Source organism: Tupaia chinensis, unplaced genomic scaffold (assembly GCF_000334495.1).
Source record: "Tupaia chinensis unplaced genomic scaffold, TupChi_1.0 Scaffold000416_1, whole genome shotgun sequence".
NCBI classification, from domain to species: Eukaryota; Metazoa; Chordata; class Mammalia; order Scandentia; family Tupaiidae; genus Tupaia; species Tupaia belangeri.
This window is the reverse complement of record NW_006159921.1, coordinates 1,804,659-1,824,283: the sequence shown is the minus strand read 5'-3', so window position 1 is coordinate 1,824,283 and position 19,625 is coordinate 1,804,659. Positions and strand designations below refer to the sequence as shown.

The following is a 19,625-nucleotide window of genomic DNA, read 5'->3' as shown; positions in this document are numbered from 1 at the left end:
GCTGAGCCTGAGCATTTCCACACCACATCAGCCCCTCATAATTTTTCCTTCTGGGCTTTTCTCAGAAATAAATTATTGCTGGAAGATATAAAAGAAGACCAGCTCTTCCAAACAACTCCCCTGGCTGTCACGAAAGGTCAAGACCCTTGGCAGGTAAGACTTGTTAATGTACTTATCTTTCCTGGTTTCTGCAACATTTATGATGAAATTTACTAAAGCCTTCTCAGAAAGCTTAGTACTGGGTTTGAATTTGTCTTCATTGAGTATTTTCTGGTGCCATCTTTGGCCACCACCATGGCAGGCCATCCCTGTTTGGTTTAAGAGAGAAAGTGATTAAATCCATTTTGGGGGCAGAAAAGCTTTTCTGCACCAAAACAAAGTCACAGAATCATAGACTCAGAGCTGGAAGGTATCTCTCTCCTCCATCCTGTTGAGAAACTGCAGGCTAGGAATACCCCATGTCCCAGGTCATACAGAAAGTTAAAAGAGCACAGTAACAGAATAGTATCTATGTGCTGTTCTTGAGGGTGGTGTGATGTATGACCTTTCTATAATAGAGCTTGTGCGATGTTTTACGGGGTTCCCTGAGCCAGGGCTCTCGGACCTTCATCTTGTTTCCAGCATCTCAGTCTCTTATATGCAACAGATCTGAAATCTGGCTAGCTTTGAACATTGAGTCCCAGGAGTCTTAAATACCCTGTGTCCACCTGGTTCTCCATCAGATGTGCGAACCGCCACAGTACTAGGTGGGCTTCATTTGGGGAAAAGGGGGTGGTGGCATATTTGTTTTATATGTGACTGGGTTCCCCAAACCGTTTGACTGAGATGGGAGATTGTTTCCACTATAGAGAGTAGGATAAGATTAAGATCTATCTCCTCTATCCTCCTCTTGATACTGGAGCGGTTTAGTTTTCTCTCAGGTGACAGGAGGTTTATTGGCTTCCTTATTAGCTCATCCTATCACCCTCAACAGAGCTATCGCCATTCATGGAAAAGATCCCTACAGACTTGTTCCCTTCTCAGACCTTCAGCCAATCTCTTGGTGACTGCTCAGCAAATCTGAGAGCCAGACTCTGGGCGGCCTTGGTATTCAGAGGTCTGTAGAACAACACAAGGACACCAGTTCACCTGGAGCTTATTGGAGTACAGACTCTGGGGCCCTTCCAGGACCCACTGAGTCACAATCTGCATTTATCAAAATCCCTAGGTGGTTAGTAGGCACAATTCAAATGTGAAACGTCTGCTAAGGGACATCACCACCCTCTCCCTCTTCAACCCTGGCATTTGGCCTGGGTTTTAAAGAATGAATAGAGTTTATCAGGCAGAGAGGACACTTCCTGGGGATGAGGATGAAGAGAGGCATGGGATCGTAGACCAGCCTGGCATTTGACGGGCAGAGGCTACGGACCTGTTATGATAGTGCCCCGTGTCTCTTTGCAGCTTTACTGCAAACCAAAGGGCTGGGGAAGTGGTTTCTGCATGGATCATGATGACAAAAATGTGTGAAAATACCCAAACATGCCAGAAGTCTCACGGTAGCCTCTTACACTCTGAAACCCCATGCCCTCGGCCCATTGCCCTGCTTGATTCTGGCTGCAGACAGTGTTCCTCCAGGGTCATTTTGCACACACATACCCCCTTTTGGTGACACAATCCTGTATTTGCCTGGCTCTGCTTTCTGTCCCATACCCTTCCTTCACACCAGCCAGAAATATTGGCTGAAACATGGAAAATAATTTGGCTTTGACCTTCAGTTCTCCCTCCTTTGCTTCCCAAAGAAGAGGAGAGAGTTTTGTTTCTCAGCTTGCATGTCTTGGGCTATCATATTTTCTTTCTCAGTCTATCTCAGATGAAGTCTTTTAATTTTTAAATTTTTGGGTTTTGCCATAGGGTGTGTGCACTCACCGGAGACAAAGAAAGACAGAAAAAGGAAAAGTGAGCAATCCTCCCCTAGATGTTATAGTCTACTCAGCAAGAAATAAGAGGACATCCAGACATAGCCAAATTTATTGGAGTTTATTGACTAAACCAGTGGCATACGGGGGTGACTCATGTCTCCCGAAAACCCACAGCCCCAGAGTGAAAGGAGAAAGGAGCTTATATAGGCCAAAAATGCACAATCATGTCCAGGATGACGTGAGGACTCACAAGGACAAAGAGCAGTGGGCTTAAAAGAGTGAGGGTAGGGTTTTGCAATGCAAAAGCAAGCAAAGGTGCATCACAGAGGCAGAACAAGCAGGTAAGCAGGTTAATCATCCCTAAGGCTAAGTTCCATCTTTACCCCAACACAATGGAATCTCAATAGTCTTTATGGCTCCAGACAAGGTCCAGTGACTGGACCTTATCTTAAGGCAACTAGGAGAAGTGGAGTTTTAAGGACAATAGAAATGTTAATCACGGGACCAGCAGTTAGCATAATGGCTATGTCGCTGGGTAGTCTAGTCGACTGCGACTGCCGTCCCGGACCCGGTGGCTTAACGCTTTCTGTCTCTCTGCCTCTATCTGGCGAGCGCATGCGCCCTATGGCAAAAGCCTCTTCAAAAAAGGAAAAAAAAAAAAAAAAAGAAAGAAATGTTAATCACTTTATTTACTATTAGGCAAAATAGGAGAGGGCAGGTTTCCAGTCATAGGAATTTAACAGTTCATAATGGAGGTGCTCCTCCAAGATGGAGTCACTCCTGTTTCATTCCCCACTTCTCTTGGAGGTGCTCTTCCAAGATGGAGTCATGCCTGCTTCATTCCCCACTTCTCTTTCGCGGGGATCAAATAATTGATTCTTCAGCATCAGCCAGAGAGCAGGGTGGTAGTCTTTATGGCAGGTGAAAGTTTAACTGAATTTAAAGTCCATTTTGAACTAACTTGGACTGATTCTATGGTCTCCAGTTGTTGGGCACAGTTGCTCATGTGCAGAGTGTCCAGTTGGCCTGGCTTGGGCCGATGTTTATGGTATGCGGCCACTAGGTTCAGTCACTTACAGGGAGATCACGATATAGCGCTTTCTGAGATAATGCAAGCATCTTACAGAAGCAGGACAGCATTTGGTTAGGTACTTATGAAAAAAACCAAATTTCTCACAAAACAGAAACCGTATCATTTTTCCTTTTGAGTGTTCTCAAATATCTGTTAAGGAGATTCACCCTGGCATTGCAGTGCCTGGTACATTTGGGGTCTAGGTCTAGAGGTAATTAGTATCTAATAATTAAAGGCTTTTATCCTGTGGGAGACAAATCGGGTAAGAGAACTGAGTAAACTAGAGCCAAAAGTTCAAGTTAGCGGCACAGTTAATAGAGGACTTAACAGGGGCAAGGTTAAGGACCCTCCTCCCAGAGGCCACTCTAACTGTCCCATGAGTCAGCAGCAGCCTGTCCTTTCTCTGACCATCTGGTCGTGGAGCTGCTGAGCCATACTCCTGACAATTCCTGACAATGCCTGACGTAGAGTAGTCAGCCTCTGGAACGAATAGAGCAGGACCGTTGCTCTCTGGTCCCCAAAGCCCCTTTGAAAGGACCTTCCTGGCCTGTCCTTATAGATAGACCAAGGCCCTGGTGAGTCCACGGAAGCAGTCTTCCTGGCTTTGGTGTGACAGACCCACAGGCTAACTGTACAACTATGTGAGGCCCCATCTAGACTAGTTGTTTAACTGTATATAACATTTAAAGATAGTACAATTAGCTTTAGAACAGTAGCTTGATTAATGTTTTGCAGCTCTTTCTTAGACTTTTGTAACATAACTCAAACCTTCAACATGTTTTACACCTTTTCGTTTTTGTCCCTCCTTCCTCCTGTTCTGAGATAGCCATTCTACTTTCAGACAAAAAACTACTACACAAAATTCCTTCTATATAAAAACTTTTCCTTTTAACCTTTTCCACTAGAAATACATTTTTACAGCTATAACCCTTCTTTCAGTTTTTTATCTTAATTTTTTTTTATTTTTACAAGTTCAACATTAAAATTTGCCTTAATTTAACAGACAGGTTTAATTACAAACATTTATTCCATTTACATTTATCTAATTTTTGTTTTAAGTTATTTATAGAAACAAGGCTGTTTATTTAAAGTGTTTCTTCTTTAAAGAAAAGTAAAACCAGGCTAGTCTTACATTAGCTAGCCTCATTTCATTCTGAGACTGAACTATTAAATACCATAGAGTTTTTCAGTGTTCCCCAAGTTTTTCCTCTGGGATTTGATTCCTATGGGAGCCTTGCCCAAGGGTTTAGGATTTACCCCTGTATGAGCAACACATTTTGAGAAACCACTGATAAGGCTATTTAGACTAGGCACAAAATATTTTTGTTCCTAACCAGTTTAGCAAGTTGTTTTTGTTTTTTGTTTTGTTTTGTTTTGTTTTGTTTAGGTGAGTAATCTGGTGTACCTGATCTATGATGACTCACTTAAGGGCCTCGGGGACTATTGGCCTGCCATCTGGTAACAGCAATTATCTTTTGGGTCTTCCAGTAGTTTACTGCTTATGGGCACAATTTTTCTCCTCTTGAGTTTAGGAGGGTGAGAACAGAGTCCGAGGCAGCTATAAGAACTTTTAGTTGTTGATCCAGATGTCTCCCCTCCGGCTAAGTCTTATAATTCTCTTTCTTGTCACATGTTCAGCCAATCTGTTTACTACTTTTTTTTTTTTTAATTTTTTATGAGAGTACTTTTGGAAACAACCTTAACCTCTGATTTAGACAGAAAATAATCTTAGTCACTTTAAGGGTTACCCGAGGCTTGTCCAGTGAAGTTGTCAGATGTCCAAGGGGAGCTGTTGGGGGTCTTGGGCCCCATTAATCCTCATATTTAAAGGCCAGCATAGACTCCAGAAGTCCAGAGCTCCCTTCAGAGCTCAATGCATTCTGTCTTGTCTCCAGTGACCAACTCCACACTGGGAACAAGGCCCCAGTGGGGGACATGAGGACGTCAGTCACGGGCATTGTTCAGTGCCCAGGCTGCCCGCATTGGAAACAGAGTTTCTTCTGAGGCAGAGGCTCTGATCTGGACCGTTTCCAGATCCTGCCCTCAGAGTAGTTCCCAGTCTTCAGGATTACCACGAGTGACTACTGGGTGGGAGTTAAATCAAAGGTTAAGGTGCCTGCCAATTTTGTTATAACACTTCTCTGAGTTATGTGGGAGCTTTTCCAATATCTGTTTTGAATTATTCTTACATTGAGAAGTGAACCTAAGTTTTTGTTTTGTTTTGTTTTTTTGAGAGGTTTTTGCTATAGGGCGCGTGCACTCGCCAGACAGAGAGAGACATAGAGACAGAAAGCGAAAAATCACCCCCCAGGGGGGATGGCCACGCCACAATCTCTTCTCCTCCATTCTCCTCTCGGGATCTTGGGCACGCACACACACGGCGTGAGTTTTCAGCTGCTGGGTCCGGGACTAGAACCGTGGTTGTCTACATGGGAGTCCAGCGACATAGCCATTATGCTAACTGCTGGTCCCGACCTAAGTTTTAATAGATCCTGCAAAGAGCAGCTGAGTACCATCAGGGAGGCGAAGCCCAGTTTGCAGGTTTTTACAAGCCATCTTTCTTACCGCTTAGACAAAAGCCCTAGCTGGAAAAAGTAGTTTTAATTTAACTTCTTGTTTTTTTGGCTAGATCTCTTGATCATTCAACTAAGGGGAGAGTCCAGTGGGGAAGAGGCCTAACTAAAAGAAAACAGGAGTACAAAAAGGCAAGGGGTTGGGGGATAAGGCAGCCTGGAAGCCCTAACTTCAACTTGTCCCACGCCATTCCTTGAGACCCCTACCCTATTAAGTTGTTAGTTTTCTAGCTTTTGTCCTGGATATATATAGGCCCAATTTTAATAACCATTTATGTTTATCTTTTTCTCTTCTACCTTGAGAAATTTGATGTTTTAGAGGAGTTATTAAGTTTGTAAAAATAGAACTTTATACATTTATATCGAGTAAATTTTTTATTTTTGGCAACCCTAACTTTTAGTATACACCAGTAGCTAATGAACATGTACAAACAATAACAAAATTTGTTTAACAACTTTTTAATGTAAGACTGAACAATTTTGGGACCCGCAGTTGGCGTAATCGCTATGTCGCTGGACTCCCACATATTCGACCGCGGTTTGAGTCCAGGACCCAGTGACTTAAACCCACGCCGGGCAAATGTGCATGCATGGTCCAAGATCCTGAGAGGAGAATGGAAGAGAAGGGATTGCAGCGTGGTCATCCCCCCCGGGGGAGTGATTTCTCACTTTCTGTAGCAAAAAAGCTTCTCAAAAAAATAAAAATAAAAAAAAAAAGACTGAACAATTTTACTAATAGACCCTCTCAATATTTTTTAAAATTTAAAGGTCAATAATAGGAATAACTAAAGCATGTTAATAACAAGAATTATAAGGAAGACTCAGAGGGAACCAGGCAATATGTTTCCCTGAGTCCATGTTTAACATTGGATTTGGATTCCTTTATACCAATTTTATCTCTTTAGCTCAGGTGCATTGCATTGGCTACTTAGCATGCAATTTTGTCAGACATTTTCTTACTTTTTTTTGGTTACTTTTGGCTTAACAGTTTAGAAGACCAATTAGTTTATATAGAAAATGAAGATTTTACCCAGTTAAATGATTAGATTTTTTTTTAGAAACCTATACTTGTAAGAGTACATTTTCTTTCCATCCTTTTTGTGAATTTCCTTAAAGGCATAATATTAGGATTATACTCATTAATTCTCTGACAAAAATTTATAACTGACAAAGAAGTTTGGTTATTCATATTAGTTTAACATAATAGCCTACTATAAATTCCCGGGAATTTCAAATTATTTTGGAACACAATGCATAGATAGACATACAAGTACATAACTTATTTATACATATAACTTAAATATAATATTTAAAAAACTAGAGTTACTCAACTTGACAATGCTTTCCATTTTTATCCAACATATAAAGAATAATCCTGATTTGCTTAACATCTCCCTTTTGGATGTCTTAGAGGCCCTCTGTAAATATTAAGAGTTACTTTGAGGTCAAAGATTTTTGTTAGCACTAAAACTAAAGCCAGAAAAAACTAATCATGAATTTGTTTTCCTGTTAGATATTTACTATGGAAAATGGCAACACATAAATACCAGCTATCTTATTAAACCAACTATATTAAGATAAACATGATGTAACCAGCTATATTAAGATAGACATGATGTTGTTTGATTAATAAAAACCTGGACAAAATGTATGTTGGAATTTGTGAAGACTTTCACTTATTAATATTTTTTATTACATTTGAAGCCACCTTATTCACTAAAGTTATATGACCTTGAGAAACATTTAAACCAATTCCTATGAGCACTCTTTTTATAAACCAAATTGAATAGAATACTTTAAGGCCCCCCTTTTTTTTACACAGACATACAATATGTAGTACACAACATGACATATTACATGCATAGATGCTCACACACATCAGGATTACAAGAGCCAATTTCCCCGGGGTTACTTTAACATTGATACTCATTGAGTAACCCCTTTTTTTGAAATTTTTAATTATATACTTAAGGATGGTGGAAATTTAACTTTTTGTTGCTTATACCATTATAGAGTTTTTACAACACAAATATTTTTTATATTTTTACCCCTTTTAAGTGTGATTTTTTAAAAGGCCCTTTTAGTTTTAGGACGGAGAGTTTGATACCATAATTACGAATTAACCTCCCTCTGTAGGGTTGGGAGTGCTTCCCTTAAGGGCAACATGGCTTCTGAGGAATTGGGGCTTTGAGCCTCCCTCATTTCCCTAGATCTACTCAGGTGTAGGGAAGTGAGATGGGGGCCAAGGAGGCTGACTCGTGTGGCCTCTCCTTGCCCTCCCTAGGCTGATGCCTGCTAGGGCTTTAGAGGGAGGAAGATGGACTCCTCAGGATCAGACTGCAGGATAGGGAGCTTTTGTTCTCTTTGCTGAGGCTCTTTCTGTGGGCTAATTACAAGAATATAGTGTCTTGTTTGTTTGTTTGTTTTTTAATAGTTGTTTTATTTTATTTTATTATGTTTTAAACTTAACCTGAGAGCGAGAGAAGAGAAAGAGAGACAGTGAGAGCGAGTGAGTGAGAAAGAAAGCTGCCAGGCTCAGGACTCAAACTGTGGTTGGCCATGTGGGAGTCCAGCAACTGAACTACTACACCATTCGCTGGCCCTATAGTTTCTTGTTTTTAAAGCACAATTTCTCAACCAGGGTCAGGGCCGCTGGACTACAGCTGTTGGTCAAGATGTCCAGGTCCACCCAATTCTCCTGTGGCAACTTTCTAAACAGCTTGTATTTCCTTTCGGGCCATTCCACCCCAAAAGTGGGCCATTCAACTTCAACAGGGTTCTCAACCTCTTTTTGAAAGTTACCCACCATAATCACATCCTTCTACAAAGGCCTCATCAAAGTGGTGTAGCATGCAGCTAAGGGAAGTCTTGAGAGAGCTATTTTTGCCTCCCATAATTTACAATTAAGACAAGAAAGGAAACAAACACTTTGACCTTGTCAGAATGGAACTCTGGAAGAACCCCTTGGTCCGTGAGGTCAGTAACCCATTGTTCAATATCCTCCACTGAAGAAGACAGATAGAACCAAGTAATATTCTCCAAGAGGGTGCAGAGATAAATAAGTAAAATGACAGAACAAGCAGAAGAAACCCATCTCGAAATTTTTATGGATTCAAAGCCCGATTTTTTCTAAACCATCAAAGGTCCAGACCTTTGGCCCCCGGATCCCAAGCGCGTCTGGTGGAACCTAAATAGGGAGTTTTATAACCGCGTCTGGAGCCCTGAATCCAGCTACCTGTGGAGGGATTTCCGAAACGTCTTGGGAGTCAACCCCTGACAGGGACCTTTAACCCTGGTCTCGACTGATCTCTCAACAGGTTGGACTTCAGGGAGCAGCCCTGCCTAACCACCTGCAATCCAGCAGGTCGGACTTCAGGGGGCCTTTTGACTCTTCATCATCTGCAAAGCAGGTTGGACTTCAGAAGGCCCCCCTGATTAGCCACCTGAGATCCAGCAGCCTGGCAGGGGCCCACTGCCAACCCCGTACCTACCGGTTTGTCTTCTAAGAGGGTCCAAAGAACAGGACAGGATAGGACAGGAACACCCAAAGAAATGACTCCGGAGGTCTTGTATTAAAACTCCACAATCTTTTTGGAGGAGCAATCAGCCTCTCTTGTCGGCTGTCAACAATCCTGAGAAGATTTCTGGGGCCCTGGGAAGTTCCAGGTGGCGCCTCCCCTAGAGCAGTCTCCGGACCAAGCAATGACGCTCTCCTTAGCATGCCTCACTCACGTACCAGACAGGTACGGATCTCTCTGGGGCCTCCAAATGTTATAGTCTACTCAGCGAAAAATAAGAGGACATCCAGACATAGTCAAATTTATTGGAGTTTATTGATTAAGCCAGCAGCATGGGGCGGGGGTGGGGGGGACTCTTATCTCTCAAAACCCCACAACCTGAGTGAAAGGAAAAAGAAGCTTATATAGGCCAAAAATGCACAATCATGTCCAGGATGATGTGAGGATTCACAAGGACAAAGAGCAGAGGGTTTGAAAGGGTGGGGGTAGGGTTTTACAATGCAAAAGCAAGCAAAAGCGCATCACAGAGGCAGAACAAGCAGGTTAATCATCCCTAAGGGTATGTTCTATCTTTACCCAAACATAAAAGAATCTCAATAGTCTTTATGGCTCCAGGCAAGGTCCAGTGACTGGACCTTATCTTAAGGCAACTGGGAGAAGTGGAGTGTTAAGGACAATAGAAATGTTAATCACTCTATTTACTATTAGACAAACAGTTCATAAAGGAGGTGCTCCTCCAAGATGGAGTCGCTCCTGCTTCATTCCCCACTTCTCTTGGAGGCGCTCCTCCAGGATGGAGTCATGCCTGCTTCACAGGGAGCATGGCCATGCCACAATCTCTTCTCCTCCATTCTCCTCTCAAGATTTTAGACATATTTGCATACATTCCCGGAGTGATTTTTAAACCACCGGGTCTAGGACTCAAACAGCTGACAGTCATGAGGGAGTGCAACACTTTAACCTCCATACCACCTGCTGGCTTCATGATTTTTGTTTGTTTGTTTTTAGTTTTGGGGGGTTTTTTAGAGAAAGATTTTTGCTATAGGACATGTTGCTCTCTGAAGAGAAAGAGAAAATCATCCCTCGGGGGAATGGCCATACCACAATCTCTTCTATTCTCTTCTCAGGATTTTAGGCATGCACACACTCGTGCCTGGTATAAGTTTTAAGCTGCCAGGTCAGGAACTCAAACCACAGTTGACTATGTGAGAGTCCAGCAACATAACCATTATGCCATCTGCTAGTCCCGATGATGCCTTTTTTTCTAGATAAATCTTTTATTTTCTGTTTGTAATTGACTATAAAACACATTAGTCATTCAAAGAATAATATGTTGAATACTTGTGTTCCTACCAGCCTTCTTAAGGGAAAAAAAAAATCAGGGACTAGCAGTTAGCGTAATGGCTATGTCGCTGGACTCCCATGTAGTCGACTGCAGTTCAAGTCTCGGACCCGGTGGCTTAAACTCACGCTGGGCACGTGTGTGTGCCCACGATCCCGCGAGGAGAATGGAGGAGAAGGGATTGTGGTGTGGTCATCCCCCCAGGGGAATAACTTCTCACTTTCTGTCTCTCTGTCTTTCTGGTGAACTCACGCATCCTATAGCAGAAAAACCTCTCCAAAAAAAAAAAAAAAAAAATCAATGATATGGTGTGCTCCAGAGGCTGGAGGGAGAGAGAACTAGGGAGTTGATACTCAATGGATATAGCGTTTCAGTTCTACAGAATGCAAAAGTTCTAGAGATTTGTTTACACAAAAGAGAATATATTTAACATTACTATATTGTACCATTAAGATAGATAAAATGTTTGGGGGTCTATTCCACCAAGCCCAGTGAAGCCCCCCATCAGAAAACAGTGCTGCACCAATTTTAGTTTGAGGGTTTAGATTCAAAGTTTAAGCTCATGATGAAGGGGTTCATCTAAGAGTCAGAATTTTCCCAGACAGTCTGGGACACAGCTGTGGCCTTAGAACAACTCTCTTTCTTTCTTGGAGAGGTTTTTTGCTATAGGGCACGTGCGCTCACCAGAAAGAGGGACAGAGAGACAGAAAGCAAGAAATCACCCCCCAGGGGTGATGGCCATGCCACAATCCCTTCTCTTCCATTCTCCTCTCAGGATCTTGGGCACGCACGCACACATGCCCGGTGTGAGTGGAAGCCAGCGGATCTGGGACTTGAACCGTGGTAGACTACATGGGAGTCCAGTGACATAGCCATCATGCTAACTGCTGGTCCCAGGACAACTTTCTTTCATGTGTTCCCAACAAGATGGCTCTTTGAGGGAGAGTGAAACCCCTGCCAGTTTTCTTTTCTTTCTTTCTTTTTTTTTTTTTTTTTTTTGAGAGGTTTTCGCTATAGGGCGCGTGCACTCACCAGACAGACAGAGAGAGACATAGAGACAGAAAGCAAGAAATTATCCCCCAGGGGGGATGGTCACGCTGCAATCCCTTTTCCTCCAATCTCCTCTCAGGATCTTGGGCACGCACGCACACACGCCCACACGCACGGTGTGAGTTTTAAGCCACCGGGTCTGGGACGCGAACCACGGTCAACTATGTGGGAGTCCAGCGACATAGCCATTACGCTAACTGCTGGTTCCCACCCCTGCCAGTTTTCTGAAAAGAGAAATAAGATCTGTTTCTTGGCTGTTTCCCTTGGTGCTGGGCCACAGGAGATTGTCTTGCAGGTAGCAAAGTACCCTGAGGGGACGGAGGGAGGGGAACTGTTCCAGGTTGTGTAACAGCACTTCTCACACCTTGATAAGATGGGCACAAGCCACAGGATCACAGGCTGTCAGGGCAGAATCGGGGGGTCCTCAATCACTTGGTCCCACCCTCTCATTCAGCAGCCCGGAAGCCTAAGGATGTTCAATAACCTTCCCAAGGTCACAGAGCTAGTTGGAACAAAAACAGAGCTACAGCTGAGACCTCCAGACAACGAAGCCTGGTTTCTTTCCCTTCCACCATTGCCTTTGTCCGTCTCTCCCAGCACCTAGCAGGGGCCTATGCATATGGTAGATGGATAATGGGCATGGTTTCCCTTCCCTGATCCAGTGTTAGCGCACCTGGTGTTCCTTGGTCTTTCTTTGCTTTCCGTGAGTCAGCCCTGCTCATTGAAGCCCTAGTGAGGCTTACGGCCTGAGTCTGGGTCTTGTTTCAGTGATGAGGATCCTTCTCCACCTCCCAGTCCTCCTGACTTCCCTGATCTTGCTCCAGGTTGCCGTGTCTGCCACAGGTGGTAAGTGTCTTCCCGTATTTGTTTTCTGAGGCTGTCGTAACAAAGCACCACAAACTACATGACTTATGACAGTAAATCTCACAGTCTAAGAGGCTAGACACCCCAAATCAAGCCTTTAGCACAGGCCCTGCTCCCACCAAGTCTCTAGAGGAGACTCCTTTCTGGCCTCTTCCAAGTTCCAATGGCTCCTGGGATCCTTGCTGTCCTTGGCTTGTAGCTGCAGCACCTCAGTCTCCGTCTCAGTCTCAGTCTCAGCCTTCTTCTCTGTGTGTCCTCTCCTCCTCCATTTTAGGGATCACCCTAACACAGTGTGACCTCATCTTGATTAATTACATCTTTATTTCCAAGTAAACTTATGTTGAGGCTCCATGGGGACATAAAATTTGGGAAGGACACTATTTAGCTCACTATACTCTCCTCGTTCAGAGAACATATTCTTTTCCCCTCCAGAGACCATATAAGTGAAAATCCACCTTGGCCCTCATGGTAAGTCCTTTGATGGACTTGCTTAAGGGTCCATGGGACAGTCTCACCAGGAACCAGAAACATGCCCAAAGTCCAGTAGGCGAGCCAACCTGAATGGTCACACTCCTTCTTAAATACATTGCTGAGTACTCTAGAGAATCCTGAAGAGCGATTTTGACATCTTATTGAAGATCAAGAGTATTTCTTTTCTCTTACGAACTCACGTGAAAGTTTCCTAATCTTCATATCCTGCCTGCTCAGGTTTGAGGGATGGGGAAAGAGAGAGTCAGAAACAGGTTTCTCAAAGGAGTGGTACTTGATACCTTGCTTCCTGCTTCCTTCACCCCCAAGCACAGACAACCACGACCGAAGCCTTCTCTGAGGTTGTGAGGCAAGTCAAGGCCCAAGTCAACAAGGCCTTCCTGGAATCTCGAATCAGGTACGTGACACATATGCGCACATGCACACTCACACACATACACACACACTTCCCTTCACAGACTTCCTGTTCATGAACAGCATCTATAGGCCCATCCTGAAGAGCCAATGAGCCAAAGCAAGTATAGAACTTACACTTCAACCCACCCCACAAGTATGTGGCAAGTAGGAGAGGTAGCCTACAACTCCTAAAATCTTCATCCTGTAAGGAACCCTGGAAGAGGACATCTAATCTATTAGGTTGTCAGAAAAGTCATGCTTTTCTATGCAAAAATGTGTCATGACTTTTCTGACTACCCAATCATTCTTAAGGACGTTCTCTCACACATGTGGCCCGATGTTTCCTTGGGTCATGCATTCCAGAGTCTCAGAAAGTCTCTAGGTAGAAGTTCTTTGTTCATCCTACTAATATTGACTCACTTGGGTCAGGTTCACTAGAAGCAGAACTCAAGATCTAGATTCATAATCAGGTGACTTATTAAAGGAGTTCTCTCAGGATACGAACCCAGGATCTTTCTCACTCATGTCCAGTTGTGTTACTGTTGCACCACCACTTGGGCTCTAGAATAGCTCTTGTTAAGATTTTTGTAAAAGGGACCCACAGATGACATAATGGTTATGTTGCTGGACTCCCATGTAATTGATCGCAGTTCGAGTCCCAGACCCGGCGGCTTAAAACTCACACCAGGCACGTGTGCATATGTGCTCAAAATCCCAAGAGGAGAATGGAGGAGAAAGGATTGTGGCATGGCCATTCCCCTGGGGGTGATTTCTCGCTTTTCATCTCTCTGTCTCTCTGGCGAGTGCAAACACCCTATAGCAAAAACTCTTTTAAAAAAGTCAAATAGAATGGTTTAATCTGAGGTTACTATCATTAGCCTCATTTTACCCATAAAGTACAGAGAAATGGAGAAACTTGTCCAAAGGCACATAACAAGTAAGTAGCAGTCAGGAAACGATCCCAGTCAATCTGTCCCAAAATCCATACATAAGTCTCTGCTGTAAAATAATTGTCATTTCCAGTTCTCAGCTGCAATCCCAGCTGGCATTCAGAAATTGCTCTTTCCACATCCCTCCACCCACTTTCCCTCAACACCTTGCCCTTGTGATTTTCAAGCCACCAGGTCTGGGTCTTGCACCACGGTCGACCATGTGGGAATCCAGCATTCTAACCACCCCACCACCTGCTGGTCCCACCATACACTTCTTTGTGGAAGGGTTTTTGGTTTCTTCTCTTACACATGGGAAATTAAGGAAGAAAATGACTGAATGTCTTTCCCAAGATGTTTAGCCATAGGTTGGTTGTTCCAGGCCACATCTAAATAAACTCCATACTAGTTCTAGGGTTAGAAGCAATGAAAAATGTGTCCAAGAGCAGAACTAGAAGCCCATAACTAGCTTATTATCCCTGGAACCCTCAGTGCTGAAGTCTCGGCGAGATGCCAACTACACATCAGGGGTTCTTGAGTCTGAATCATTAACTCCCGGGACCTGCATGGCTTTGAAGTTCCCCAGCTGATTTATATGCAGCCTGCTCAACTGCAGTCCCAGCTGGCATTCAGAGACTGCTCTTTCCACATCCCTCCACCCGCTTTCCCTCAGAACCAGAACTAACAAAGTTTAACTACCCACTGTAGCGTCCTCCTCCCAGAAAAGATTTGCTAGAGGCATTAGAAAAAGAGGAAAAGATCCTGAGGCAGAAGTGTTTGCCCCTCTGAGCATACACTGGCCATGGCTCCTCCCTATGTACACACCATCTCATGCCCCTCCGCTGGGACGCCAGCTCCCTTCTGTGGGGTCTAGGTTGTGACCACTGCCCACCTTGCCCTCCACTATAGGCTGAAGACCGCCCTGAGCACTGAGAGTCCTACCACCCGGCATCTCTCAGAATACCTCAAGCATTCCAAAGGCCAGACGCGCACAGCCATCCGCAACGGGCAGGTGTGGGAGGAGTCCCTAAGGAGACTGAGTCAGAGCACAGCCTTGACCAATGTCACAGGTACAGAAAACCCACTAGCCCTCTGATGGCAGGAAGAGGTCATCTCCCAGCAGGATTGAGCCAAGGCCGCTATAAGTGGCATTTCTTATTGGGGACTCTCTTTTAGACCCCTAGACCAGATTGGCAGAGCAAGGAGTGGTCGGGGGCAGATAAGGTCATGCTTTTTCATCAGATGAAGGTGCTCGGGCCTAGCAAGGTGCCATTACCAACTCCCCATGAGGGAACATTGGTGCTCTTTGTGCAAGACCATAGGTAAGTCTCTGCCCAGGGGAAGTGCTAAGGTCAATAAACATGGGTTCCCTGTCCCAAACCACAGTGTCACCACTTCCTCCAGTGGAGGGGACAGTTAAGCCACCCATGTCAGGGGGATTTACTGGGATTATGTCACAGGAGATGAGATTTCCATCTTGCTCTGGAGAATGTGGAGCTGAGAAAAAGAATTTACAGGTTCCATGATCTCCCCTAGCCCTCTGTTCCCATTCCCACCAAATGCCAGCTTTTCCCTGGAACAACATGGAATAAGGGAGGGTGCCTGCTCAAGGCTCCAAAAGAAGGAAATTGGGACAAGGTGGGAGTACTTTGGACTCTGAGACTCCGAGGTGCTGAGGGTGAACCCCAGCCCCTGCTCACTGCCACAGATGGCTCCCCTTATAAAGCCTGCAGAGACTCATCTCTGTCTCACTGCAGACACCAGGATGAACCAGGGTGGCCTTGGGAAGTTGGCAGCTCTCTCCGTTTTCTGCCCACGTCAAACCTTCTGATGCCTAAGGTCTCTGCTCCATTACTCCTCCCAAGTCCATTCTGCCCCTCACTTTAAAATGACCTGTCTGGGGGCCAGCAGGTGCTATGGTGGTTAAGGCGTTGGATTCCCATATGGCCAACCATGATTCAAGTCCCAGACCGACAGCTTGAAAACTGTGCCGGGCACATGTACGTGCATGTCCCAAATCCTGAGACTGAAGGAGAAGGGATTGCAGAGTGGCCATCTTTCCTGGAGGGGTGATTCCTCACTTTTCCTCTCTCTGTCTATCATGAACACACACATCTTATGGCTAAAACAAACAAACAAAAAAAACCCTGTCCCTTCCCAGCTTCTTTCCTCTCTGTATTTTTGCTTGCTTGTACTTTTGATGTTCTCAAAGCTTCCGATAAAAAGCAATCTTATCAAATGAACTTATACTAACATGTGCTTAACTTCCCAGGGGTACTTTGATTCTACAAGAAAGATTTGTTGGTTCAGATGAATTTTGACCTGTTAGACAAATAATACTGGCAACTCCTAGGACATTCCCAATGTGTTTCAGTGCAGCCTGGGGCAAGTCTCTTTTGAGAACTGAGGTCTCAGTTTCTTTTCTGTAAAATGGGAATATACATTCTTACCTTAATGAGTGGTCAGGATGAAATGAGAAAGCCCCTGAGAAGTGCTCACTTAGAAAACTAATGTATTCCAAAGGAATGTCACTTCGCCCTTGTTTCCATTTTCTGCTTCCCCGATGCCTGAGCATGGAGAAAGAATTTGGGCCCCCTTGCGGCCCATTCTATTTCAGAGGCCAGCCTGGACTTGACTCAGCTGTCTGGAGAAGTGGGTTGCAATACCCGTGCTACCGTGCTGAAATGCGACACGAACAGCCCTTACCGCACCATTTCAGGAGCCTGCAATAACAGGTGGCCCGGCATGGGTGGGTGTGGGGGTCGCCCTGCCCAGCCGCCGCCCAGCGCAACCAAGGGCGTTACCCTCCGGCATCCCAGGCAGCCACTTGGGCTGACCCTCCTGACTTGTGTCCCCGAGTTCCCCACCTTCTAGAGACCCAGCGGCCTCCCCGGGCCCACTGTGTCTCCCTCTGCCCTTTGTCCAGGGTAGAGGAGCCCCGCGCCTTGGAGGGGAAGGGGGCGTTCGGAAACCCCGCATTCCACGGGCACCTCCTTCACGTCGGCTCTCCTGGTCCGACGCTCCCGGCTCCTTCCCTCCCGGTGCCCGGTGCTTTGGAACGTCAGGCCAGGAGGGGCTCCGCGCGCAGCACCCCGGCAGACTTTTTTGGCTGAGTGGGTGTCTCTGGGTTCCAGGAGGAACCCTGCGCTGGGCGCTGCCAACCGGGCGCTGGCGCGCTGGCTGCCGGCCGAATACGAGGACGGGTTCTCCCTCCCCTTTGGGTGGACGCCGGGGAAGACGCGCAACGGCTTTCCAGTCCCTCTGGTGAGGGCAGGCTGGGGGAGGGGGAGAGCCCCCAGGCGTGGGGGTGAAGGATGGGAGACCGAGGGGAAGGGACCCACCCTGAGGATGGGGCGGACGCGGTGGAGCCATAGCAGGAGAGAGAGGGAGATTCGGATTGGCTCTCTGGCGACGTTCCCCAGGACGCCACCAGAGGGCAGCAGAACAGAGGTCGGAGCCGGCAGCCCTGCCAAGTGCTGACCACGTCCGGGGCTCCACCGCCAGATACCCTGGGGTCTCCTAGGCAGATGGCCTCCCTACCCCCATCGTGCTCGCGCTTACCCCTGCCCAACCCCGGGAGTGCATCAGCTGTCGGTCCGGAGGGCCCATCGGTTAGCCTCATCCGAGTTGGCAGCCCCTACCCGGAGTTCCTCTCCCTTTCCCAGACACCTGGCACCTCCGTGGCACGCACTTCCGGGCCTCCTGTCTTTGTTTTCCTTCTCCACTGTGGAGAGGGGCTGGCCTTGCAAGTCCTCAAGTCATCCAGACCTGGGTTCAATCCCATCTCTGCCCTTTGGTAGCTGCAGGGCCTTGAAGAACTGACTTCACCTCTGGAGGATTTAGTCTCACCTACAAAATGGCATACTGCTGCGCACCTCACGAGCTCCTCATGGGGATCTGTTGTAGGTACGTGAAAAAAATGTACTTGACTCTAGATCCTCAAAGCACCTCGTAGGTACGTGAAAAAATGTACTTGACTCTAGATCCTCAAAGCACTTTTCTTTCCAATCCACCCTCCCCTTATGTAGGCCCGGGAGGTATCCAACAAGATTGCTGGCTATCTGAAGGAGGAGGGTGTTCTGGACCAAAAGAGGTCCCTGCTCGTCATGCAGTGGGGCCAATTTGTGGACCATGACCTGGACTTCGTCCCTGAAAGGGACCTGGGAATCAGCAAGTACTCCAAATCCCAGTGTGATGAGCACTGTATCCAGGAAGACAGCTGTTTCCCCATCATGGTAGGCCCCTTGCAGCTGGGAGGTCCCGGACACGCCCCTTCCCCAGCCTGGTGTAGCAGACATTCCTAGCCCCTTAGCCAGGCTGAGTCTCTTGGTAGAACTTAAATGCTGACTGGATAGCTTCCCAGGGCTCACGTGTCCACTCATTCACTCCTTCGTTTACTTAGGAATTAGACCTTAACCAACTGCTCCGTGCCAGGCAGTATACTTAGCACTGGGGAGTCAAAGGTGAGTAAGATGCTCCCCTACTCAAAGACAAAGGGCCAGTGAGAATGAACAAGTGAACTACTAATGACAAACTGGGGTCCTCTGGGGAGGGTTGTCTACATCCTCCACTCACCAGCATCAAAATCTCCTGGAGGCTTATTAGAAACACAAACTCTGGGACCAGCAGTTGGCGTAATGGCTGTCACTGAACTCCCATGTAGTCAACCATGGGAGTTTTACAGTTGGAAGCTCACTTATTCACTCAAACAACACATCAAAGCTGGATGCTGTGGGAAAAAGAACCTGAGCTGTGGATGAAGCCAGTCTGGATCTGCACCCACATCTTTCCCTTGCAGATCATAGATTTTTAGACAAATGACTTAGACAGATTTCTAAGTCTCAGTTTGCTCACCTGAGAAATAAGACTGAACTGTGTACCTTAATGGTTTTATAAGCCCCAAAGCAAGATACAGTATGCGTAATGCCTGGCATATGGTAGGTCCAAAATAAATAAATGATACCTGTTGTTAATAGTAATTGTTGGGACCAGCAGTTGGCATAATGGCTATGGCGCTGGACTCCCATGTAGTCAACCGCAGTTCGAGTCCCAGACCTGGTGGCTTAAACTTGCGCCGCGTGCATTTGCATGCATGCCCAAGGGAGAGGAGCCTGCAGGGGTGCACCTTTTCTCCTTCTTCATGGGTTTTACAGTTGGAAGCTCACTTATTCACTCAAACAACACATCAAAGCTGGATGCTGTGGGAAAAAGAACCTGAGCTGTGGATGAAGCCAGTCTGGATCTGCACCCACATCTTTCCCTGGGGGGCGACTTCTCGCTTTCAGTCTCTCTGTCTCTCTCTGTCTTTCTGGCGAGCGCACGCGCCCCGTAGCATAAACCTCTCCCAAAAAAAAAGAGAAAAATTCAAATCTCAACCCAGACATTGGGAAATCGTTTCTACATTTTACCAAGATCCCCAAGGAGATTCGTCCTGTACATAGTAAAGTTTATGGAATGTTGCTGCAAATCACCCTGAAGGATGGTTTCTGGTCTC

General features: G+C 45.9%; 2 protein-coding genes across 3 annotated transcripts in view; one reads left to right on the top strand and one right to left on the bottom strand.

Moving 5' to 3' along the window:
- Positions 1-19,625, bottom strand: part of SKA2 (spindle and kinetochore associated complex subunit 2) — a 1,094,818-nt gene that overhangs the window by 155,511 nt on the left and 919,682 nt on the right. The gene's annotated exons all lie outside the window — the stretch shown is intronic.
- LPO (lactoperoxidase) overlaps positions 12,224-19,625 on the top strand; it is a 25,356-nt gene continuing 17,954 nt past the window's right edge. The window contains exons 1-6 of one of the 2 annotated variants that reach the window (XM_006154650.2): positions 12,224-12,299; positions 13,116-13,203; positions 15,041-15,201; positions 16,749-16,866; positions 17,266-17,395; positions 18,160-18,366. In XM_006154650.2, the coding sequence (XP_006154712.1) occupies positions 12,224-12,299; positions 13,116-13,203; positions 15,041-15,201; positions 16,749-16,866; positions 17,266-17,395; positions 18,160-18,366 (780 nt within the window). The remainder of the gene's footprint in view (positions 12,300-13,115; positions 13,204-15,040; positions 15,202-16,748; positions 16,867-17,265; positions 17,396-18,159; positions 18,367-19,625) is intronic. The other variant, XM_006154651.2, reaches the window with a different exon arrangement.